General features: G+C 43.8%; 1 protein-coding gene across 1 annotated transcript in view; it reads left to right on the plus strand.

Annotated features, from left to right (window-relative positions):
- The first annotated feature begins 6310 nt into the window (after nt 1-6310).
- cntn3a.2 (contactin 3a, tandem duplicate 2) overlaps nt 6311-26297 on the plus strand; it is a 59599-nt gene continuing 39612 nt past the window's right edge. Inside the window, exons 1-10 of the mRNA XM_076276047.1 lie at nt 6311-6546; nt 13294-13434; nt 14255-14373; nt 19336-19511; nt 20114-20206; nt 20466-20669; nt 22035-22137; nt 22940-23124; nt 24139-24275; nt 24662-24791. Of these exons, the coding sequence (XP_076132162.1) occupies nt 13366-13434; nt 14255-14373; nt 19336-19511; nt 20114-20206; nt 20466-20669; nt 22035-22137; nt 22940-23124; nt 24139-24275; nt 24662-24791 (1216 nt within the window). The 5' untranslated portion in view covers nt 6311-6546; nt 13294-13365. The remainder of the gene's footprint in view (nt 6547-13293; nt 13435-14254; nt 14374-19335; nt 19512-20113; nt 20207-20465; nt 20670-22034; nt 22138-22939; nt 23125-24138; nt 24276-24661; nt 24792-26297) is intronic.

Genomic DNA, 26297 nt, shown 5'->3' on the forward strand with positions numbered 1-26297 from the left:
CACAGATACCTGCGATTATAACACCTCATTTTTACTTTTTTGTGTTTAACTAGGTGGCGCTATACATGAAATGAGTGGTTATGGAATGGGTTGACATGGCCCCTTGAGATCAACATACAAAAAAATGGTCCTCCTAAACCCTACGGTTCTCGAGATATTCACAGAAAACTGTGTCTGCCCTACCCTCCTTTCGGGGTGTCCAGTTCCATGCTATCCATGTGGGGTTACATGCCCACCAAGTTTCGTGTACCCCGGTCTTTCAGTGTCCCGGGAATCATTGACGGAAATTTGGGCATGCGAAAAAGAAAAAAAAAAAAAAGAAAAAAATCTGACTAAACCTATATGACCGCCACTTCGCTGCGCGGCGGTCATAATAAAGCAATGTGTGTGCAGCATGCATGGAGGTATTGGCAGCATGCGTGTCAGATAACCCTTCCCCCTCCCCCTCGGTTTTTCAGCCAATCAAATGACAACGTTTCTTGTAGTGTCGTGCTGGCTGTCGGCAAATGAGTTCGCTTAAATATTGGTGGGGACAATTTTGTCATCTTAAAATATTGGTTAGGACTAGTCATGAGCGTCCCACCCTAAATCTACGCCCATGGTGTTTACTGTATGAATGTATGGGTGTGTGTTAAGGTGTTTTCATTTTTATGGTATTTCCTGGTGGGGAGGTGTGTGTGTCAGTGAGTAGTGGGAGGATTCATAACACAGCATTTCCCCTGATGCCTGAGGCGGGAGAACCACAGGCCGACTCACCCTTGATTGCAGTGGGGACGCCACCCATTGATTGCATTGATCTTGCAGGTTTGCTTCCTCTGGAACCAAAACGTCTCCCAAACGTGCTTTTATAGAGCCTCCAAGTTGAACTAATTTTTAAACACTTAGATTATAGGCCTTTTCACGCAGAGATCACGCTAAATTTGCGGGAAGAGAGGACGTCTTTTTGCCGTCTTTTTGTGTCTGAAAGCGAGGTGAAAATTTGCTGGCCTGCTGATCTGTTCACATGATGCGGCATTTTGGGGAGCCAGGAGGCAGGATCAGCTATAGTAAGTTAAATTGTGACGTGCAACAGGGGGCGTGTAGAGTGATAGTCGTAGCAGGCCTTATGTTATGGAAAGCCGTTCAATACAAAACGTCTGTCAAAATAACGCCTCCACGTGTAGATTTTTTACTTCTTCAGGAGTAAAAAATAGACGTCTGAGCGTCAGACGTCAAATTTTTACGTGTGCCACGCGTAAAAACTTTGCGTCTGACGTCAGAGGTAAAAAAATGACGTCTGGGTGATTTGCTGCAATGCCAATATTAAGCTGCTGTTTTCTTTTCATGACGAGCACTAGGCCTGGCCTACGCTTGAATGATTTATGACTGAATAGAACGTTGCGTTTTTAAAGAACTGCTTATTACGTCGTGTGACAAAGTTTACACTAATCATCATCTTCTAATGTATCCTTATTTTGAGATGTCCATTCTTCTAATCTGTGGTTGGGGTGAGAACAGTCTTTGATGATGCTGCGCGCCTTACGCAAGCATCGCTTGCCCTGGATGGCCTCGATGGAGGGGAGTGAGGAACCGGTGATGTGTTGGGCAGTTTTCACACACTCTGCAGTGCTTTCCGGTCATGGGCAGAGCAGTTGCCATACCAAAAAGGTGATGAAGGTGGAGCTCATAAATCAAATATTCAGTCACATTGTAGCAGATGCCCTGCAGTACTGCAATGTAGAGCTGCAACTTCCTCAGTTCCAGGGGTGTGAGGAGACCGTTCAGCTCATTTGTGGTAGTCCTTGAGCAAGGCAGTTGTTCTGGGGAGATATAAAATAAATAAATGAATAAAAAGGGATTTGAGATGCATCTTATTTTTGTTAGGGTGAATTACATGTGAATAATACAGTGTTGGGCAAGCTACTTTTGAATTGTAGTGAGCGAAACTATCAGTTACTCTGCCATGAAAAACACTACACAAAACTATCTCCCCAGTCAAATGTAGCAAGCTTAGTAACACAAACACAGCAGTAGGCTAGTTCACTACATAGGAAGCTACTTTAAATTGTGCTAATTTCACATGACAAAAGTGTAGCTTGTTTGGCCAAGCTACTTCATATAAAGAAGATAAGCTATTGAAAAGTTACTTTATTCAGGAAATAGTGAAGCTACCACCAACACACTTATTACTAGCTAAGCTACAAGTAGCAACTGCCCGATAATAGGCTACAGTCTGTGCAACTTGTGTAAAATTCGCCGGCCAATGTTATATTAGTAATATTTGATTCATTTCTACAATAGCATTCTTGTGTCAGTTGTAATGTAAGTCAGTGTTATGGAATATGACTCATCAAGTCTCAGTTCATAGCCGGGTGAACACCTGAACACCGAGCAAGTAGCCTAGCTAGCTGGCTACGATTTACATACAATAACAAAGATCCTTGCTCCTTTTCAACTCTCTGGTAATATTGCATTCACAAAATACAACCAATAGTACGATAATGTTAAATCTTACTTGTGAAAAGTAATCCCCCGAGCCCTGTTTGCGATGGTCCGCCGATTTAAGCAGGAATATGCTGCACATTGCTCTGGCATCTTGTTTCTTCTGCTGCAACTATAGCGGCTGCATTTCCTGTTTCCAGCAGCCAATGCTGTGTCTACTCTGGCAGAAAGGCTCTGGCATTGCAGCAAATCACCCAGACGTCATTTTTTTTACCTCTGACGTCAGACGCAAAGTTTTTACGCGTGGCACACGTAAAAATTTGATGTCTGACGCTCAGACGTCTATTTTTTACTCCTGAAGAAGTAAAAAATCTACACGTGGAGGCGTTATTTTGACAGACGTTTTGTCTTGAACGGCTTTCCATATTATGTGCGTGGGCCTTGGTGTGTGATTTCAAAAACCATGGCGGGAGAACCGACTGCACTTTGGTCAGCTTGCATTTGCTTTGCTGTTGCTGTTAGAATATTAAATTCTTGCAATAGATGTCTTCAGACAATAAAACGTAATTTGGAAGGGAAATTGAAGAGAAGAGTTGCCCCTTGCGTTGGCCGTACAATGTACTGTGCATACAATTTATTCATGAAATAATTCAATATTACAACAATTAAAATAGCTTGTGTACTGTCTTAATTGAAACATGCTTCGCGCACAAATCATAGCCTAGGGCAAAGAGAATGGACATCTCAAAATAAGGATACATTAGAAGATGATGATTAGTGTAAACTTTGTCACACGACGTAATAAGCAGTTCTTTAAAAACGCAACGTTCTATTCAGTCATAAATCATTCAAGCGTAGGCCAGGCCTAGTGCTCGTCATGAAAAGAAAACAGCAGCTTAATATTGTTCAGGTGTTTAACAGTAGGCCTAGGCGGACTGTTAGCATTTATGCCGAATGCAGTGAGATTATTAGGCATTGCATCCTGTCACTCAACATCGCAGTTCGGGTTGATAAGATTCAGTTAATGTGAGTATGGATCGTCTCAAAGTTTGGGACAACCAAACAGCAGTGTAGGCAAAGCAAATCCTAATTGTTAGGTTACCATAGCTGTCTTTTCTCTAGCCCTGGGCCTATCGGAAATCGCGACATAAGCACATTGGTTTCTGTTTTCTTTTCTTTCTTGTTCGCGTGTTGGGTAGTGAAGCGATAATGCATTTAAAGCAGTACATCATGTGAGCCAGAGCCGATATGGCCAGAACTGCTGCTCTGTAAAGGTATTTCTGTCCCACCCAAATTTGCTAAACTACTTCCGAAGTAGCCTATTCATCACAGACATCACATGTATCACACGAAAGAGCTTTTTCTCAGCCTTTAAACGATGTTAGTGGTTAGTTGTTGTGGTAAACGGTTCGAGAGAAAAGTAACTTTAATTTAATCATATTTTTTGCGCCTGTCTCCCTACCCATTCATCTTGGTGGAATAGCCTACTTTGCGAACTTTCCCTCAACACATGACAAACCATATATCAGAATAAACAGCAGACCTTACCGAACATAAAGGTGTAAAGCATTCCCCTGCCCAGTTAGCCATTCCAGAGAAATCCGGTTTTAAATTTGCAGCAATGTCTTTATGCATGTCTCCAACTTTACGGTTCCTAATGTGTTTAAATTGTTCAATAAGTCTACATGATTTTATAACAGGCCAAATACAAAAAAAATGTTACAAATATCGCCTAGTTATCTGTAAGCATTACAATCAGAGGATATACATATAGGGCAAACAGACGCTCATGAGTTCATGCAATTGTTTTATCACTGGATTTTAGGATAGCCTATTATGGATTGCATTCCAAGCTACAGTCAACTCTAGCAGGCATTGAATGACTGGAGACTTTGTGAATTTATAGATTGACATAATGTGCTGTCTCTGCTATTGCTGCTTTTGATCATTTGCATTATTTGATTATTTGCAATCTCCTGTGGTGGGCTGGACATAGCATTGAAATGCCCGCCCAGATTCCCCTTTCCGCCTTACCCATTCACACTGGTGGCGGAACGAAAAAATTCGGCAAAATGTCTAGGGGGCTTGGTAGTAAATTTGGCGAGACACTGTCCCGCCGTTCCGCCTCGGTCTATGTGAAAGGGACAGTCGTTCCGCGATTCTGGTACATAAAATCGCGGCCATTTTGCCAGTGTGAAAGGGCCTTATGACTCGACAACATGTTAGTTAGCATATTTGAATATCAGATGATTAAGAAATTACCGGTATAAGGCTATTATATAACCTCCACCTTATCCCTTCAATTATACAAACCATTGGTCATTAATTTAAGTGTCAAAAAAATAAAAACAGGTTCAGTATCTAATGGATCATGGCAAAATTGCCTATTGTCAGACTTAAGGTTCTGTGCAGCCATTTACTGTCTATGATGTGAGGATACAGTCAGAGATGTCGCAGTGGATTACGCTCATATTTTTGAACACTCTAAAGTCTAACAAACAAGTAATCAATCTTCCATTTTCTCTCCCTTGGCACTGCTGGCACATAGTTTGTCCCACTATCACTGCATGCTGAGACATGACACCTGAAAATCACCCTGACCCCTGAGACTTTACTGTTTCTCACACACACACGCACACACACAAACAAACAAACAAACAAGCATGCGGAGGGATGTCTGCACCTTATCACCGAATATCTTCCACTGAGGCGGGCGTATGACTGAGGAAGTTGTAGCAATGTGTACAGACAAAGACTGATGATGTCCTGCTGTCCTCCAATTTTAAGCCAGCACTGGGTTCTCTTTGACCTCCTGCAGGAGTATCTCAACTCTTTAAAACATCTATGTGAAAAGGAAAGACAGAAAAGAACAGCAGCAGGAAAGAAAGAAAGGCATGACAGTGTCTCAGGGACAAAAACATTCATGGAAAGTAAACTGTTTCTTACAGGTTGAAGGGGCTGTGAACATTTGTAATTTATATGTGTGAATAATACTCTAAATTGACTATCTTTATATATTTATGCTCACTACCAGACTGATTGGAGGTAGCCTAAACTAGAGAAGTACTGCATCACCCATAAGCATGTAGGCATCTGATTTCTCTTTGTGAACTGAGGTTAAACTTTGTCCAAGAGGATCGGAATCACATCACTCTTGTGCATTGCCATCATTACATCTGATGGCAGATCCCCAGTTGTTGTCTTTAGGACTGGTTGTTGTCCAACCTACATGAGCCAATGGAAAATATGTAGGCTAGTTGTAGATTTTGTGTCTCAAATTCCATTACGGGTTGCAGAAATGTAGATACTTCAAGAGGCATTTGAAATAGTTCTTCAACTGTATCCAGGAGATGCTTAAAAGTCATTTGACAATTCGTCATGCAATTTATTCATCCAAGTATTCATATAGTAGGCCTAGCCTATACCTAGCCTCGACGAATAACCAAGACGATTCTGTGATATCCAAGCGGGCACTGCGGCATAATTATGGAATATCATAATTTTGTGAGTCATAAAATTGTTCATAACAGCACAAAAATACATCTGTGTTATCCTGGCTCTTTGTTGAAGTTATTTTAATGAGAGTGAAAAAATCACTCTCAGGTGGTGGCGCCGTTGTTCAATTAGTGTCCTCTCATCCTATTTACGCCCCCCCCCCACCCTCGTCACCAGCATTTGGCTACTGCCCATTTGCAGGACAGAGCTGACTTGACACCCAGAATGTAAATCTTGGAGCGAACAGCGTCTCTTTCTCCTTTTGGCAATGAATCTGGCGACGTGAAGCCGTCGGGACAGGAGAGGGGTTGTCCTCGCAGGTCGAAAACATTGCCGGTGTTATTTGAGAGCTAATTGCGTGGGTGCTGTGGGGAATACAGGGGGAGAAACTAGAGGAGAGGGGTAGCCTCCTCGCTGAAGCCCCTCAAAACAGTGGGGAGCTCCAATCGCCAGTTGTATTTGACATCGACTTCGTGCACTTGTATCCGCGGGCGTGCGACTCCCCCATGCCTGGAATGGCTCTATGGAGGGACTACTGACTGTGATGTTGTTTATGAACCGAACTTAGATTTCATTATTTATGGATTGACCAGTCTTTTTTTTACAAGGAAAAGAAGAATCGACGTTTGGGTAAAGTAAAACGCTACATTTAATGTTTAATGCTACGCAGCCTTTTTCTTTATAGAACGTTGGTTACCACCACGTGAATGTTTTCTTCAAAATTCGAGCAACTATATTATGTGATTAAGGCTACCTGTTATTTTTCTCCATCGCATGTATTTTTTTTAGATTCAGTGTCTCTTGATTAGCATAGTTTCTGTGGACAGGACAACATTAGTGCACCATTCGTTTCAAACCATTCCGTTGCGCTTGCATTGAATCCTTTATTTGAATGAATATCCAAACTTCCATGTGGCTCAATTACCTGTGTGGACAAACAAAGGCTCTGCCACTATCAAACTGGGTGTCACTGACGCGCGGCACTGTCTGACTGTGGTTCGTGACAGTTCCGTGTGTAAGGCTTTGTGTGATAGAACCCGAGGTTGCGGTGACTACTCCCGCTGTGATTTGTTTTGGCATCGTGGACCTGGTATCGATGGCTACAGCGCTCCAGGTTTTTGTGCGTTAGTACTGCAGAGAGGTCCAGAGTCCAGGTACCATTTGCATCATTGCGTTCTAGTCCGAGAGGGAATGGACAGATTTACTTGTCTTCCATGTAACTCCGAATTCGGTTTTTCCAGATCACTTGCCACGCTCTTGCTACCTGGGGGAGTACTTCTAGGAATGCTCTCCTGCATCTGCATTTTACATTTGGATTCTATAATGTTTGTATCTGTTTTTTTTTTTTTTTACAACGAGTAGCCTACAGTGTGTGTTACCATCTCTGTCAAACTGATGTAGCACTTGTGCCCAAACTAGTCATCTAAATGGAATGTTGAATATATTCGATTTGGCTGTAATTGCTGTTGTTCTATTGGTGACTGTCTTGACAGATCATTGCATCTATCACATATTCATTCCCACCAGTGAAAGATTGCTATGTTTATTATGTTTTGCTACAGCTACCTGAAAAAGATAAAAATGGGACTCAAAGAACAACATTTACTCACATTTCACACTGATTGCTTCTCTAAATATTTAATGAGACCATTACTATTCATTTAAATGTTTCATCAGCCGAATGCATGATGCAGACATGGGGTATCTCGGAGCATCTCATCATCACACAGCTATGATATGCCCTGACGTGCTGTATTTAATAATTAATGCCCTTGCAACACAGGTTTGTGGGAGAGCAGCCTGCCTTGGCCATGTACTGCCTGGCTCTGTGTTTTTTAATGGTATAGAACCTCATGCACATGATTAAGAGCTGGATGCCATGGACAGGGGACAGACCTCATAAATCACTACATACAGCCTTTAGTACACATGGTATTTCTTTTTATACATACTGTATCTGAGAAACGTAGTTGGTTTATAACTCCAGTGTTCAGGGCCCAACATGCTTTTTTCTATGTGGCAATATTGTGTCATTGTTGGGTGCAAGTCTTGAAAGGGTCTTTAGTCTACAGTTGCTACACATTGTTCACATTTTCTTGAATAAGGATTCCTTTGATAGAGAATGTGTGTGTGATTATTGGAGAGAGAATAGTGTATGTTTCATTCTTGTTCATTAATTTATACCAACTGCATGTATTCTTTTTAATTATGTATTTTTCAATCGTCACAAGAGATGAGGAGAAAGGCAATGTGACTGGGCCACATTTAGTGCTCTGCACTAAAGATAAGAGGAGGTTTTTAGGGTGCCTTAGTCATGAGTAATTTTCCCAGGGATAAATCTGTGAGAATGAGGATGATGTGCCGCACTGCTCTGTGCAGTTTGATGCATCCAGTGCCCAATAGCACAGCAGTCCCCAGCAGGGTCTCCAGACTTCCACCTTAATGAGTTTCTCTGTTTCTCTGTTTGATGGGGGAGAAACATATTGTGTTGGCAAGCAGATTCCTTTAGAAAGGGAGTAACAGGTTTCAGTTCATCATGTCTCAAGAGCTCACACACCTATGGTGATAAAAATGATACCAATGTCAAGTAGAAGGAGCATGAATGGAATGGAGCAGTGTCAATAAAAAACAAATCAGAACGTTCACACTTTTGAGGCATTAGCTTGTGTACATAGCCTGGGTTGACATTTTGGGTCGTAACAGATTAATAGTGTGTTTTGTATTCATTGTCCGTGGCATGTAGCTCATTGAATTACATGTCTTTAAGTTACTTCTAACAGACGCATTGTTTTGATGTGTGCCATTTAATTATGACAGTGCTTGGTGCTTTAAACACAATAACTGCCAGATCTTTCTGTTTGTGATGGCAGACTTTTAATGAGCTAAAGCACAAGCACTTAAAGCGTTTGCTTATCTGAGGTCAGAGAGGAGCAGACGAGCAAAACCCTGGGGAACAATCACAGTACGTTATTATTACGGGATTAATTATCATTTGATTGTTTGTAGTCCAGTGATTAGGGCCCGTTTTATATTTTGTATTTTTATTATATATTTTCTTGTGGTCGAGGCAAACACCCCCCTCCCCCCCCCCCTTGCCTTTGTGTTACTTCCCTGGCTGCCATTTCCATTTTCTGTTTTGATGATCTGGCCTAGTCCCTGTGGAGGCCCCTGTGTCTGAGGAGGGCTGCTGATGTGCCGTTATTAATGGACTGGTGTCAGTGCAACGCCCGGGTCCTCGCTCATCACCACCTGGGATTTATCTGTGTGCGCCGTTTGGGTTATTATTCATAGCCTCTCACTGTCCTCTACCATATTTCTGGGGTTTTGTTTTTTGCCCTTTCACCATATTCATTTGTGTTCACGTGAATGTTCTTAGGCACATGTATTCCTTTGGATATACAGTGTGATTTACTTTTCTTTCTTTCTTTCTTTCTCTCTTTTTTCCCCCTTCTTTTTTCCTTTTTTTTGCTTTTAATCATGGGAAACAGTTACAAGGATTGTCAGTGGTTGCTTCCAGTTGAATGTGTAATGTCTAAATGTTGCAGCAAATCCAATCACAACATCTCCCTCAAGGAGACTGCATTTGACAATACAGTAATTGAGGGCATCACTCAATCTGACCAGCCATACAAATGCTTTCCTCTCTTCTGCAATCATAAATCACCTCTTTAAGCTGTTGTAATTTATGTGTTCTATAATATATAAATGCTTTCCACAGAAAAGTATAATTCATGCATGCAAATACATTCATTTCAGCATAATGCTGCAGATGGCCAAAGGTATAAAAAATATTTTGCTGAACATGTCTCAGATCTTTGACACATTATTGTGTTGTATCGAGTGCCATTTGGTACTTGATTTGGATGGTCATTGAAATAATGTGTTAGTGTTTTCATCCTACTGAACTGTAAACAATGGAATTCATTTGCCAGCACTCCCAGCAGTTCTGCCCTTTTCGCTCGTTTCACTTGGCAGTTTAGAGAGGAGCGTGTGTTTTCGATGGTGTTAAGATGCTCCTACTTATTGGACAATGTGATAAAAACAGATACAGACGCAATACTGCCGCACAGCTCTCAGATGATGTGTGGGGGGAAAAACAAGCTACTTTACAAGAGGAGGCATGACATGCTGTGTTCTTCTCCATGAAAATCCTGGGCATGGAAATCCAATTTGGGAGACTTACAGTCAAAAACTGGCCCCATAAAAGTTGAAAGACCAGAGGAAAATCCTCCTCCACACCCTACATGCTTACAGCTTTAGCAGCTGACAAATAATTACACCCTAAGGAGCGCCCTAAAGCTCAAACCTGGGTCAGGCTCTAACTTACATACTTTGCAATTAAATGCTCTCTCTCTCTCTCTCTCTCTCTCTCTCTCTCTCTCTCTCTCTCTCTCTCTCTCTCTCTCTCTCTCTCTCTCTCTCTCTCTCTCTCTCTCTCTCTCTCTCTCTCTCTCTCTCTCTCTCTCTCTCTCTCTCTCTCTCTCTCTCTCTCTGTCTCTGTCTCTGTCTCTGTCTCTGTCTCTGTCTCTGTCTCTGTCTGGTGTGTGAGTGTATGTGCAGGCATTTGCTAATTTTTGTGCAGGCATTTGCTAATTTAATAAATGCTCTCTCTCTGTCTGTCTGTCTGTCTGTCTGGTGTGTGAGTGTATGTGCAGGCATTTGCTAATTTTTGGTTGTTTGGAACTAAGGAAGGATAGATAACTGATCAAATTTTCACCTGGATCACTCAGTCTGCTTTTTTTTTTGTGAGGAGACCAGTAGCCTATATCCACCAACTTGTTAGTTTGAATGCTGTTAAGAAATTGTTTGTGGCTTATTGGAAGATGGCAAGAAATGATATGATCTGTAGCTTCTATAGAGAGAACACATTTTGCAGGGGTGATGTTTCATATACCGTTAGTAATGTGGAAGTATCTCATCATCAGTTTTGCACATTCTCCGCCTCCTAGAGGTAGTGGGCTGTACAGTAGTGGGCCATACTCTGTAAGTTTATTGTGCGTGTGGGGAGGGTTTGCTGTCAAGGAGAATAATTGATTGAATTCCATCCAAATCCGGCGAATCTAACTCCGGGGCTTGAGGGGCCAATGTAGTCACATTGAGAAATGGACCCGTCGATCCGGCGCGGGCCTAATGGTGTGGCTTCTGCCGGGGCCCATATGCGATGGGCAAGCGTTTCTGCTCTGACAGTCATCCACCTGTACCCCCCTCTGATGATTAAATAACTCAATTTCTCCCATTTTCCCTCGTGCCCCCCACTCCCAACATACTCTGCAAGGTATCAAAATAGGTCATCTTCAGTTTATGGTAATGCTGTATTTTTACACAGCTGTTCAGGATATATAAGTTGATTCCATGGCTTCATCACCTGACAGTGAGTCAGTATAGGTCCACTGACTATACCTGACAAGCTTATGTTTAATATATACAAAGTGATTCCATGCCCCCTACTTTAACCTGTATATAAATACAGTATGCTCTTAATTTCATCAATCATGTTTGATGTATGGTATCAGATGTATTGCCTATCTATGATAACAATGGTGTGACCCTTAACAGATGGCTCTCCAAGCTAGGACTCATGAGTAATTCAAATGGCGCTTTAGTGCTTTGTGCAAATCCCCAGTTAGTGAGAGTAAAGGTACATTGCCAAGTGAGCTACCTAGGTGAGTGCACAGCCTATAGCCCCCACACTTTTAATGTGTGATATATTTCTTGTTACTCAGCTCACAGCGGGACACACTGTGCAACCGAATGGATACTTCTGTTTATTATAGGCATAAATCAAAATGTTTGCAGACGATAAAGTTTTTATCCTAGCTTCCAGATATACCATGGCTGTTTTTAACTCTTTCAGTGTTTTATTTTTTATCAACTTTACTTTACTATTCATTAGTATTAGTAGTAGTAGTAGTAGTAGTCTAGTAGTAGCAGCAGTAGCACTTGTTTTTTCCTTCTTCTTCACTTGTTGTATTCATTAGCAGAAGCAGTCATTAGTGTGACAGTAAATGCATAAGTAAATGTTTTTCAAACATTCGTTTAGGCCTGCTAAGGTGGAACTGGCAATTACCTTTGCACCATAAAGACAGGAAGTTCAAAGAATATCCTTTTTATATAGACTCATCTTTGTTTAGCTCACATCTCCTCTTATGTGATTGGTATTCATTCATGTGAAGATAACTGGCAGCTTTTCCCACCAGTAGTAACACCCAGTAGTTACTTAGACATAAAATATGTCTTTAGATCAAGAACTTGTTTAATTGAGACATGGACATTTGCCTATAGAAAAGATGTGGGGGCAAAAGTGTTTTCTCGAGTAGTCCAACTGTTTCAAATCAAATGTAAAGAAGTTTTTCTCGACTGTCTACTTGATAAAATTTTCAATGTAAATCCTCATACAATCATTTAGCACTTTTTTGTTGTTAATGCAGGCAGTTATACTAGAAATGAATACCAATATAATTTAAATGTTACACAACTCATAATGGTGCTATCTTACACCAATTGCAATAATTCTAAGTTGAACAATAGAATATATTACTTGCAATACATTCAACTATAGTCCCACAGTAAGAATTCAACAAGTCAGTGACTCATTTCATTACTGAGATATGTTTTATTAATGTGTATGTTTACCTTATTTTTGATGACTCAATCCTCCTCTGAATGGAGGATGTAGTGAGGCTATATTATTTTGAAGAGATGTTCTGTCATCCATTACACACTTTTGGGGTTGTGGTGTTCTATCTTTCTCTTTAAAATACCAGCCACCAAAGATATCCAATTTGCACTTTAGTCAGACATTAATGGATCGCATTATGAATGACTGTCTAGCAGGAGAGAAATCTTCCAAAATGAGTTCCAAACTGCTGTGCCAAAATCACTGCAAAAGTTTTTAAGGAAGAAAAAATGATGACCTACGGTCAATGTGTCGCTTGACTTTCTCCAGAAATGTGATACTGATATCCTCTAGGCTGAGCTTATTGAGTACTGAGTCTATCATTAAAAATAAATGTTGACATAATGTTTTAGAGTAGCAGTGTAAAAACAGGTCTCCCTTGAAAAAGAGATTACAATCTCAATGGGACTCTCCTGGTAAAATAAAAGATAAATAAAAAATAAATAAAATAAAAAAATGTATTAATGAATGGTGTAGTCTACTGACTGTTAGTTCTGTAAGGATGCATGTATTTGTAATAAGTAAAAAAGACGAAGTAATGCATACAATGATTACAATTATGACTCATTTGACATTTAATTGTTATGGCACGGCTGTGTGCTCAATTCACTTCACTTCACTTGTGTACTGTAAATGTAATGTCACATTCCAGTTAATTTGAATGCTCTTTTATTCTATATTCTATGCCTGGTACACTACAGGTTGAGCCCCCCTCTCTTCAGTCTGCTCACAACTTACTGGATGAAAGTCTCACTTGCCTCTGGCAACTGAAGATGATGTTACTATGGAAACAGTTTTTGCTGCTATCAATCATGGAGTGTCTTGCAGGTAAAATTCCTTCTGTCTGAGCTAGTTTCTGTCTATGTTCGCTGTCATGGGCGCATGTAATAATTAATCTCCAGCACATTGGACGGTAGCTATACATGCTAAATATAAGATATAAAGCCCTCTCACCTCAGGGTAGTTAAATGGGTTCATTACATTTACATTGGCCAACTGTGCTGGTTGAGCAGCAGCTTTTAGTCAAATTCATTAGCGTGCTGTTAGTAACATTGTGGCAAAATGGAGTAAGACAGTAATTCCTGGCCTGGTTGTGGAGGATTCAATTAAACTGCTCAGTCAATGTGAAAATGAATTGTATTGTTTTTTTTCTAGGGTATGGGGCCTTTCAATGTAAGGCGCTCTCGTAGGAAATAAAAATAGCATGTCAGGAGTTAATGGCTTTCTAGTGCTAAGATGTATGTGCACAGGCTCTCTTTCAGATCTGTTTTCTTTAGCAAATGCATACACTACTCACAGTTTTCCAGCAATTTAACACCTAACATATTCTAGCAGAATTGCCATGGTCTCACATGCACATAGATAAAGGAGAAAAGGATGAATAAAGAGCAAATGTTTATGATAAGCCAAATGGAGAATGAATTGTGCCTTAAATGTTCTTATAAGTCTTTAATGGTTTCATTGTTAGTATAGTAACTATTGTGATACTGTTATGGTATTCATTACGGTACCAACTATGGTGCGTCTTTGATTATGATTATGCATGTAATATTAAAATGCAGGATAGCCAAATAAACAAAAACAATAATAAACAAACAAACAATAACCAAAGATGGCAACCTGTGCTGTGTTTCACGTCCCTCAGATGGCATGGATTATAAGTCATTTAACGGCCCCAGATGGAGGATGGAGCCCAGTGATCTGATTCTCCCAGTGGGGGGGAAGCAGACGGAGGCCACCCTCACCTGTGATGCCAAGGGCACGCCGCCCCCCCAGTACAGGTACGGCTTCCTTCCTCATACCACAATCCACTGGCACTTCATACGTCAACACACTGTTTCCACTGGCTCAGGTTTGTAGTGACAGGTTTTACTTCTTCATACCGTAACCCTTTTGTATTCCTTATACCTTCATAGTGTTACAACAGCTCAAGTTTGTAAGAAAAAAGGGGAAGATGAGATGGGGCCATTTTAATCAGAGTAGCCATTTTTTTTTTCAATGCAAATCAAGGACAGTCTGAAGAGACCCCCCACCAGGCCTAGTGAAAGGCATGATTAGTCTTCCATCTTCTTTTTGTCATCATCTTGTCCATGGAAGAAAAACATCTCACAACAAAAGAACCTGAATGGCTTTTCACAATGGCTAATGTTTCAGCCTCAATGATAGGTTAACTCTGCAGTGGACACTTAGAGGATCTGGGTAGAGAGTTGATTTCCATCTGGGACAGGCTTAGTGAATGAGCATGGAACAAGTGGCATTAGCTTCCGATCCTGCACACAGGCTTTTTACCCAGTGCTGTGTACAGATAGTGTTGCTTTACACTCTTTTCATTGTTTCATTTGATGAAATAGGCATATGTTTGCAGGTCTTTGTTACTGTTTAAAAATGTATTTGTTCAATAGCAAATAAGGGCTATGTGAGGCCCATGTTGCTCCTTGCACATCTACACACATTGGTGGCCAGATGTCACTTGAATGGACTCTATTGACAGATCACAGAACAAATACAAATAGCTTCATATTCTATGTCCCTGTCGGTGCTGCATACTTTATTTGTGTACTTCTTCTTACATCTCTGAACATTGAATACAGTTTTGTACTGTATCTACAGGATGTAGCTTTTGTATCTATATCTCTTCGCTGGGTTTCTTTAGGCACATTACCATCTAAATATGTTTCAATGTAAAGTGTAAACAGCCAGGGGAATAGCCTTAAATGTGACTTATTTTGGAGTGCTTATGAATTTATTATAAGAAGTGCATGAGTAAATGGACATTGTTGGGGGGGGGGGGGGGGTAAAGTATAAACAGTTTTTTTTTCCTCTGTGTGGGAGCTTTCTGTGCTGCATGTTTGTGGTTGTTCTGTCTCATCCGGGAGCGAGGAGTGTGGAAAAGGACTATTTTGGTAACAAAATGGTCCGGAGCACCATCTCATCTTTTATGCCACATAATAACAGCAGTGTTTAGATCAGCAATTCTTAGCAGATGAGACACATGAATAAGGGGGGGGGGGGCATACAAAAATCAGCATACAAAAAATTAGCAAATCAACAAATCGTTTGAAATGGTGGGTGCATTGTGGGCTTGTTCAAAGAGCACATTCTGATTTGCATGTGTTTCTGTTGGAGTGTGTGTGCAATCTGAACAGAAATTCATCCCCCCCCACACACTTTAAAAAGAGCTGTAAGGGTCTGGCTTCCCACATTGTATTTATGCAGTTGAAAGAGGTGCACAGGAGTCCTTTGAAAGAGAGATCTCAAATCAGCACCTTGGTGAAAAGATGTTCACTGGCAAAGTATATAAAGAGTATATATACTTATACTAAATGCAGCTTGGCATAGTCGGCAGGGTGCCCTACCACGTGCATGCTGTGAATTCATTCTATAAGGATACAAGTGACGTGGGCCCGACCCTGAGAAATGCGTTTCTAATCAGCAACCCGAGTGTTGCTCCACTGCTTGGCTCAGAAGCAGCCTCTCTTCCACAGTGAAATCCCCCCACCCCTCAGCCCCACACTCACCACACACACACTCCACACACACACACTCCACACACACTCACTCACACACGCTCACCCGCCTCTGCCTTCTCCTCCTCCTCCTCCTCCTCCTCCTCTTCCACCCCCTGCGGAGCAGAGCAGAGGCGAGACGTAGATGTTTAGCCCGACGCCATAAGTTTCTTCTCAGCCAAGCAGAATGCAGAGCAGCAGCCTCTTCATAAGCTCACGGTGTCTCGGCTCCTGCTCCTCCGTTCTTGAAGTGCAAATGGGTCAGCGCTTTCTTTCCCCTCCACGTTGGCATTGGAAAGTCAGGTTGTCAGGACGCCAGAATAAATTGCCTTGGTTTGGCCATGAGCTTCATAAAACTCCATGGTAGATGGCTTTAAATTGCTCCCGCTCTCTTTCTTTCTCCCTGACTCCCTATCTCTCTCTCTTTCTGTGTGTGATGCAGGAACGGTATAATACTCTGCCGGGAGATGTCAAAATCACAGTTTTTTCCCCTTCCTTTTCCTTTTTTTTCCCCAAGTTGCCTGACAACAGGAAAATATCGACTGAGAAGCCAAGCGTAAACATTTGACAAACTCCCTTCTCTGAGCCAAGAATCTAAATTGCCTCTAAGATATAATTTAGTTCTCAAGAATACTCACTGCGATAATAGTGGATAGAAATTACTTACAGTGAAAGTGCTGATTGCAGTAAATTAGTTTTATAATTAATCCTGTGAATCATATAATGCATTGTTTATCCTCTATCTGTGTCAAATTCTCCATATATCAGTGGTTTGAATTGATTCAGCTGAATTCGGAATAATAGCACGGCGGTTCCCTACCGGGGGCAGTGACGAGAGTGGAGAAGGGTGTGTGTGTGTGTGTGCGGGGGGGGGGGGGGGGGTTGGTTGCTAGGGGAATGGCTTATACATTTTTCATTTTGATTGAGGATTGAGGAACGTGCTGCAGTCCGGTAACCTTGGCTGCGTGTGAGAGAGGGAGAGGGAGAGGGAGAGGGAAAGCTTCCGTGCCAGGTGTTTGAGGAGGGATCCCGGAGCGACGCTGCGGTGGAGGCTGCCACCCGCACGGACGAGTGCACGGACAGAGCAGGGAGGGGAAGGGGAAGGGGAGGCTGTCCCGGGGGAGAGGAAGAGGAGGTGGAGGAGAGGTTAAAGGATGGAGGGATAGAGAGTGGTGGATGAGAGGAGAGGAGGCCAGGCGGTTGGGGTGTGCTGCACTGCACTGCACTGCACTGTGCCGTGATGCGCTGCTGCTCTGCTCTGCTCTGCTGTTCCTGCACCTCATATCAATGAATTCTGCCTCATGCAAAATTGATGCGAACAGGAGGGGTCAGCTCCAGTTCATGCCGGCCACACAGACACCGAGGCCAAGAGCGCGGAGAGGAGCCAAGTGTGTCCGCGGCCCCAGCCGTGACCCCAGGCGGATGTTTTTCCAGAGACGTCTGCCCCCCCCCCCCCACACACACACACACACACACACACACCACCACACCCCCACGCCCTGGGGGGCCAGACGTGACCACATTTCACACCTCGCCTGCCCACAGCCCCTCCGGCCCACTGCAGTGACACCTATTTGCTGCTCTGCGTTGAGGGGCCTTAAATGGAGCTTGAACGCTGACGGGGCTGGGAGTGCAGGGTGCTTTGGAAGCCAGACCAGGCTGCCAGTTTGTCTCCCTTTCTCACTCACTCACTCACTCACTCACTCACTCCCACTCACATTTGCATTTGTTGAGTGGTGGCATTTGGAGCGCGATTGCTGTGAATTCATCTGAAGTAGAACCATCGAGTGCATTGTGTTCTGGTCGGCGCACACTCTTTCTCTCTCTCTCTTTGCTGTGATGCAATCTATACAGTATATCAGCACCTCAGACAAACTCTGCAGACACCAGGTTTCAGGTTGACTCTCAGGTGCAACAAGCCCTTCAGTGAACACCATTGTTGAGGTGGCAGGTGGGTGGTTTGGAGGGGGAGTGGGGTAGCGTCTGTGCAACCTTTGCATGTCTTCCCCTACTCAGAGTGCTAATTCTGCACAGTGAAGGGGATGGGAGTCCAACACCTATTGCTGCAGTAAACAAATACACACACACACACACACACACACACACACACACACACACTTGCCGAGGCTTTTGCACTGACAGCGCAAAGATTCCTTCTGTCGTCGCTGAGCTCCAGGGCTACGGGGAGCATCGATCCCCCTACCTCGCTCCACCGGGTGCTTCTGTGCTCTCTCTCTCTCACACACACACACACACACACACACACACACACACATACACACTTCTGCTGCTGCCACTGCCTCCTCGGGCATCCTTCCCACACACTCTGTTGTGTTAGCGTTAGCATCGAGCGACTGGCTGCCTGTGCGGCTCTGTCGGCGTGCCGTGGTGTCGTGCGGGTGCCAGCTGTTCCCGGGGTGTGTGTGTGTGTGTGTGTGTGTGTATGTGTCTGTGCTCGAGACACGCTGCTGAGCCCGGGGTGTCTGCTGACAGCCTGTCAGAAGAAATGACTCCTGAGCACCGTCGCTCCCTGAAATTAGCTCGTCGTCTCTGCAGCTTTTCTGCTGCGCCCTTGCACAGTTGGCTGGTCCCTGAAAAGCTTAGCCTCATTTTTCTTTTTTTTCTTTTCTTTTTTTTATTCCACTCGCTGACCTCCTGCAGTCAGTGGGACTCCCTTAAATGATAGGTGGTTTATGAGTTGTGAAGGAGTAGAATTGGGAAGAGCCAGCACCAGACACTGTGTGTTGGATACACAGATGGCTTTGCTGAAATGACTTCAGTAAGATCCGCTCTTCAGAGGGATTACATATTTATGCTCAATTACGATTTGGCATCGGGAAGGACAAGGAGGAAAATGCTGTCGTGGCAACAGACTGGGAGACTGAGCCAAAGAAAATACATTTTTTTTGTTAGACCCGTCTGCCTCAATTGTCCCTTCACAAATAGCAATTTAGGCTTGGATGCTCTGCTTTGGCTACATCAAATAAAGTCTAAACTGTTAAATTACATAGTACATTTGAGGACTTAATATATGAAGATAAAGTATGTTGAAGTAAAGGGTTTTTTATGTTTTGATGCAAAGTGTAAAATTTTGTCATGAATTGTCATGAATATTCCAGTTTTGACTATGTCAGAGGTTACTTTGTGTGGTCCTTGAAAGTGGCATTAGTCTGTATTGAGTAAGGTCCTGTATAAGCCCCTGATGGCCTGATTGTGTTGTGGTGGTGCTGTTTGCAGGTGGTCATTGAACGGTACATCGATCGATCTCAAGACGGACCAGAGGTGGGTCCTGTCGGGTGGCAACCTGATCATCAGGGATTTGGATCAGGACCAGGACGCCGGGACCTACCAGTGTACAGCCTACAACCCACACGGCGCCATCCTCAGCAGGAGGGCCAGCCTCAAGTTTGCATGTAAGCAAGCAGAGCGCCCACCCCAGCCTGCACCATGCCCACCCTGTCCCACCCCAGCCTGCACCATTCCCACCCTGTCCCACCCTACCCGCACCATGCCCACCCCTACCCGCGCCATGCCCACCCTGTCCCACCCCTACCCGCACCATGCCCACCCGCACCATGCCCACCCTGTCCCACCCTACCCGCACCATGCCCACCCCTACCCGCACCATGCCCACCCTGTCCCACCCCAGCCTGCGCCACGCTGGTTATTGTCACTTTCCTCTCCCAATGCGAGGTGACAGGTGGTGTAATTGGCACCCTACTCTCACTGTATGTCTTTGAAGGGTGGGAAAACAGATTCCTTCAACCCCCTGTGCAGGTGTAATTGAATGTATTCCTCAAGGAGAATGTAATTAGAGGAAAATAACGCTGCTGACCTTCCAAACAAAGATAAGTGTCAGCTGGTTGGTCTCATCATGAAAGCACTTTGTTCTTAATTTTTGTTGTAATTTATTTTAATTATCTTATTTTCTTGTCCTCAGTTCCTTTATAGATGCAAATGATCCTAGAGTTTTTATAGTTTAAAGTAAGGGTAGTTACTTGTCCTTTTTGTGCAGACTTGAATTTCAAAAGTCAAGCCAGAAGTGCTGTATCCGTTCGAGAAGGCCAAGGTGTCGTCTTGCTTTGTGGAACACCAACTTACTCAGGAGGTAAAGCAGTTTTGTTTGCAGGAGTTCTTTTCGACTAAACCAACCTAGTGTTTATTTGTTAATTCTATCATTGTAACAGCAATTTTAATGGCATCCTGAAATGATGTATTCAGTTGTAAACTGCTTGGAAATTCTTTAAAATGTTCAATTATGTCCCTAAAATGCATGTGATTTTTGAAAGTGCAATCTGTTTCCTTAAAATATGCTTTCACGTCACAACCGAAAAATTTGGCTAAAGCTCCCCTCGTTTCCATTCTAGACCTTACATTTGCTTGGGTCTTCAATGAATACACTTACTTCGTCCAACAAGACAATCGCCGCTTTGTTTCTCAGGAGACTGGGAACCTGTACATCGCTAAAGTCGAGCCGTCCGACGTGGGCAATTACACCTGCATCGTGATGAACCGCGTCACCAGGGAGAGAGTGAGCAGCTCCCCCACTCCTCTCGTCCTCAGGACAGACGGTAAGCGGGCCTGCCAGAGACCAGCTGGCTCTGGACTGGAGGACTAGGAACAAATCCGGCTCTGATCTGGTTCTGATCTTGCCCCGCTCTGGCATGGATCTAGCGATGACGTGGTCCTGTTCTAAAGCATTCCTGCCTAATTTCCGTTGTTTTGTATACAAAAATAGACCTGAATAAACACCTAACGAACAGGGCAGCTGAGAAAGAGTTGGGCTCTGGTGTGCGGGGTAGCAGTAGAAAACAATGGAAACTGGGAAAGGTATAGATATCCGGCTGATCTGGATCGGCTGCGGCCCGGGTCTGGCTCAGAACCAGATATGATATGATCCTCATCCAGCCCTGATCTATGGGAAGCCAAATAATTCACAAGCTTATCCAAACAGCACAGCACCTATCCAGCTGGACCTGGCGACTGGCTGGCACTGCTTGACTGGATAGCGAAGGGCAGCTGGTTAGGTGCTGTCTTATCTTGTCCAGGCTTTTGAACTGCTTGGCCCACGATGTGATCCCCTGACTGGGCTGTTCCATAGGCCTTTTCTATGGGTATCATATGAATTCAGCCGGCCTTCCCTCACATACTCATACTCACCTAAAGTAATTGGTTGGGAAAGGGTTTAGGTTGGTTACCAAAGTCACAGTCTCAGGTCCAACAAGATGACGGTAGTAATAATGAAGTTACAGTGTGATATATAGTTAAGCCCATGATTATTCTTACTGATAACAAATAATGACTAAAAACAAATAATTTTATTTTTGCATATCTTACATTTATGCTGAAGTCTTTTTCCAAGCAGAAGAAACCTATTGGTCAAATAAAAATGGCCAAAGTTTGGCACGAATGCTATGAATAATTTTGGGCTTGTCTGTGGAGAACAGCACAGGTTAGCCTGAGGAGCGATTGTAGAGGCTCCGTGTCTTAGCTCTCTCTGGTCTGGTTCCTCAAAGACTTGGCTGTCTACATCTAGAGCTTTGGTTTCTGTACTCTCTCTCTCTCTCTCTCTTTCTCTCTCTCACTCTTGTACTACAGAAAGAGCTTGCCGGTGGCTGAAGTTAAATATTAACCACTTGCCCCAAAACATCTTGAATCTTCCCTGGAGAGAGGGCTCACAGTGCCATGTGTCAGAAAGAATAGATATAAATTATTTGTTGTCTTTCTTTCCCGGTGTCTGTCTTTGTTTTCTTCAGGGTGAAGGAGTGGTCTCAGTTTCACTCAGTGACAATGTCATTGTAGTTGGGGGTGGGAGGGGGTAGGGGTGGTTATACCTTTGTCTTGTTTACCATATTTTTCACGACTTCTCTCACAAGCTGATTTTCATGAATTATGGATATGAAAAAAAAACATGTTACTGTGCCTGTGTATTGCAGGAGCTATGGGTGAATATGAGCCGAAAATAGAAGTTCATTTCCCTGACACAGTCCCAGCTGCGAAGGGATCAGTTGTTACGCTGGAGTGTTTCGCTCTTGGCAAGTAAGTAGAATTCTTACATTTTCAATCAGCCAAGTCGTTTTTTTTCCCTTTCCCTAGCCCCCTGACTTTTAATAGCTATCTGTCACTGAGGCGATGCTGTCTCTCAGAGAAGTCCTCTGTGTCTCTCTTCGACACTCTTTAAATCACGGTTGTCAAACTCTGTTTGTAGACAGCCAGATTATTTCTCTTTTTTCTCTTCTTTGGAGCAATTGTTGTGGTTCAGTTGCTTCTCTTAGTTGATTGACAAAGCTTTTCGTGCAGTTTTCACAACGGGAAAAGTTTGGGGTCCAGTGCAACAGCTGACGTGATGGTGTACCTGGGACCTGTCAAAGAATACAAGGGCTGTAATTACAGAGAAATAATATAGACCTCACAGGGAACGAGATGTGTTTGAGACAGCAGGATACATTTCTTCTCTTTTCCATTGTTCATGTCCCATTTTCCATTCTTGTCTTCTATTTTTCTTATTCTTCATGTGCCCTTCATCTCATCTCTTCTATTGATTCTATTTCCATGTTTCTTCTATTGTCTCATTTTGTTTGTTTGTTTATTTCAAGTATATACAATATTGATGTGGTTATGATTTTTTTTTAAAACACACAGTTGCAGACTGTTGCAGTCATCTTTGAATACCGTGTGCTTGTGTGCTTGTAAGTTATATACTGCGCATTTAAAATCAAAATGGACTCACAGAAGCCAACTGTGCATAGCGGCTCCATTTGTGCTGCATTGTGCCATCTGTGGTTGTCCCTCTGGTTCTCTTAAGCGGGTCTCACTGATGCCCGCTCTGTTTCCATTCCAGCCCAGTCCCAGAGATCACCTGGAGGCGGGCGAACGGAGTCCCCTTCCCCAGCAAAGTGAAAATGAAGAACTCCAACGTGGTGCTGGAAATCCCCAGCTTCCAGCAGGAGGACGCAGGTGGATACGAGTGTCTGGCCGAAAACAAGATGGGGAAGAATGTCGCCAGAGGACGACTCCTATTCCATGGTATGGACACTCTGGGAATTCAGTTCAGTTTTTAAGTTCTCCATTTCCTTCCCAAACTATATTTGTGTGCTAACAGGCTTCAGACAAAAGATAGAATGTCATCAGTCTTAGGATAAAAACATCGCGCATATTTGGCCTCTGGATGAATCCACATTTATTGTTGTTTGTTTTGTTCATTTCTGAAGGGTTGACTCAGAGCTGTTTAGCAGACTGACGGCATCATCCGGCCGGATAAGCTATTGATATCCACTGACTGGCCAATGTCGTGTCTTAGAACAGTTTTTGTTCACCATTAGAATTGATCTGTCTAGCCATTTCATATTGTTTCATATTTAACAACCACAATTTCAAATCAATTATTTTTCTGTCAACGCTTTGTGTGCCTTGACAGCCTCTCTCGCCGTTTCCATGACCACATTGCAAAGGGAAAAAAAGCAACGACCACTGACAAAAGAAACCTTCTGTAATTGAAGTTGGCGGCCTGGTGCTTGTATTTTAGGACCAGCATCGTTAACATGTGCTATCCAGAGACGTTGGAGCGAAACTATGCAACACTTTGTCACACTGTTGCTCAAAAGGAGCATTTATTGATTGTGGGTGTGGTAGTAAAAGGATTTTCAATTATGATTATTGTTAGATGCAGACTTGTACTTATTTTCACTGACACAGGGGCAACTGCATCCTCAATATGCGCTAGTAGGCTTTGTCAGTCTCAATATGTTGTTTCATATTTGTAGTGAGGTTCTGAACGCATGCGGCAATTTAGGCAAAGAGCACAAACCAGCTGTGGTATGCAGGTTGAGAGATGCAGCTTGGGAAGCTGTTTTTTAAACTCCCACCTCAGTTCTGAGAGGCTTTGCCTACCTGTCTGTGCCTGCCTGCCTCCCTGCCTGCCTGTGTGCGTGCGTTTGAGGTGCTCTGACTCCTCTCTCTGAAGTCTTGTCAGCAGTGCCTCCCGCAGCTATTTCCATCCAAAGGCGGCGTGCCTGAAATGAGGTCTTTTGATTTTGCCAGCGAAGCCCCAGTGGGTCCAGACAATGCGGGACACGGCGCTGGCCATCGAGGACCGGCTGGTCTGGGAGTGCAAGGCCAACGGGAAGCCCAAGCCCTCCCATACCTGGCTCAAGAACGGAGAGATGCTCGTCTCAGAGGTACGACCCTGACATCTATCCAATCATGACACACACTCACACAAGATACATAGTGACACACACACACACTTGTCCAAGCTTTTTTCCACAAGATCGGGACAATCTTGGGCTTCTTATATTGCTTTCAGAGGGAAGGTTATTAACAGCAAAATATTGTGTTGATCCACACACACATACCGTATAGAGGCTGGTAGAGAGCCAATAGCTCCACTGAAATGCTGGGGTCAGGATTGCAATCGCTGCCAAGGCACTTATTCTTGCCCTTACCTTCGTCTCCCGTTTGAAGCCCTCTTCAGGTAATTCATTGAGGCCGCTGGCGCTGGGCTATTTGTGTGTGTGTTTGTGTGTGTGTGTTTGACGCATCCCTCTTAATGGTGTTTGTGCAGGAGAGAATGCAGCTGGTGGACGGCGCGCTCTCCATAGAGGCGGTAAACCTGTCAGACGGCGGCATGTACCAGTGCGTGGCTGAGAACAAGCACGGCGTCATTTATTTCAGCGCAGAGCTGGTGGTGCTGGGTGAGGCAGCTGTGGCTCTCTCTTTGTGTGTGTGTGTATGTGTGTGTGTGTGTGTGTGTGTGTGTGTGTGTGTGTGTGTTTGACTGTGGATCTGCCATGTGTATGTGCATACTGGTATATATTTGTCTGTTTGTGTGTGCTTTCATGTGCTTATTCTTCATAATACTAAGCAGTCTGTATTTCCTTAACTCTTCCATGTTACATGGAGAGTGATGGCGCGGTGCTCTCTGGCTGGGTTGATAGGCTAAAGGCTAAGTGCTTAAGTGCAGGTCAGAGGCTCCACTGAGCCTCTTCTGACAGGTAGCTCCTATTATGCACGCGCTCTGGAAAATGCCACGAAGGATCGTGAACTCCGCTGCTTTATGTGTGGGCATGAGAGCAGATCTCATTAAAAGCTCATCAGGAGTCCAGCGGCGTCCAGTGCCGCTTTTATAACCTGCCCAAACGTTTTGTTCCTGCTCCCGCGCCTGTTTACTCCCTTGCCTTCCCTGCCCATTCCCCACCCCTCCGTTTGGTGCACGCTGACAGTCTGTTGAGAGACCCTTGTTAGGCCTACATTATCACCATTGATTTTGCTATGCCAAAAGTCATGCAATATCTCTCTGTCATGTAAATTCAATATTGATTGGCTTGGCGAGGCGCTTAAGGAGGCCGTCTGGGCGATGACAGCATGACAAAGCGGCCTCGGAGGACATCAGCCCAGGAATAAGCCCAGAGCAAACAGTGACAGGGAGCAGTCTCTCTCTCTCTCTCTCTCTCTCTCTCTCTCTCTCTCTCTCTCTCTCTCTCTCTCTCTCTCTTACTACCTCTTTATGTCCCTTTCCCCCTCTGTCTGTCTCTCTCTTTCTTTTTATCTATCCCTCTCTCCATCCAGTGCTCTCTCCCTTCCGGTCTGTCTGAGGTTTGAGGGACAGATTGAGGTTCCCAATGGAGACATGGAGTGCGAGGGAGAGTGAGAAATAGAGTGAAATATAGAGAGAGGGAGGAAGAGAAATAGAGAGATAGAGGGAGAGAGGGAAAAAGAGAGACACAGGGAGAAAGGTAGAAGGAGAGAGTGAAAGATAAAGAGAGGAAAAAAGGGAAAAAGAGACACAGGGAGAAATGTAGAAGGAGAGAGTGAAAGATAGAGAGAGGGAGAGACAGAGAGAGATAGAGAAATAGGCTGAGGGAGAGAGACAGAGAGATGAAGGTAGAGCACAAGACAGAGGGAGGGAGGGAGAGAGACAGAGAGAGATAGGATGGAGTGAGGCACAGCGCGAGGAAGGGAGCGAGCTGGGGGCGGTTGTACAGTAAACAGTTGCGGGATATTTGTGCTCCCTCCTCCTGATCGCGGTGCTCAGGAGAGCCTGTCCCACTTCTGCTGGCTGGGCCTGTGTGAGCTGCGGCCACAGGCGTCTATTCTGGGCCACGACAACCAATCCAAACGCTATAAATATCAGCCCCTATACCCTATAGGAGATCAAAAATGAAACAGCCAATCAGTGCAGGCCAACTGGTAGCCACACA

Source organism: Alosa pseudoharengus, unplaced genomic scaffold (genome assembly GCF_046254945.1).
Source record: "Alosa pseudoharengus isolate Yale_2024_CS ecotype anadromous, Long Island Sound unplaced genomic scaffold, YU_APseudo_1.1 YU_APseudo_1.1_scf_9, whole genome shotgun sequence".
In the NCBI taxonomy this organism is placed as follows: Eukaryota; Metazoa; Chordata; class Actinopteri; order Clupeiformes; family Clupeidae; genus Alosa; species Alosa pseudoharengus.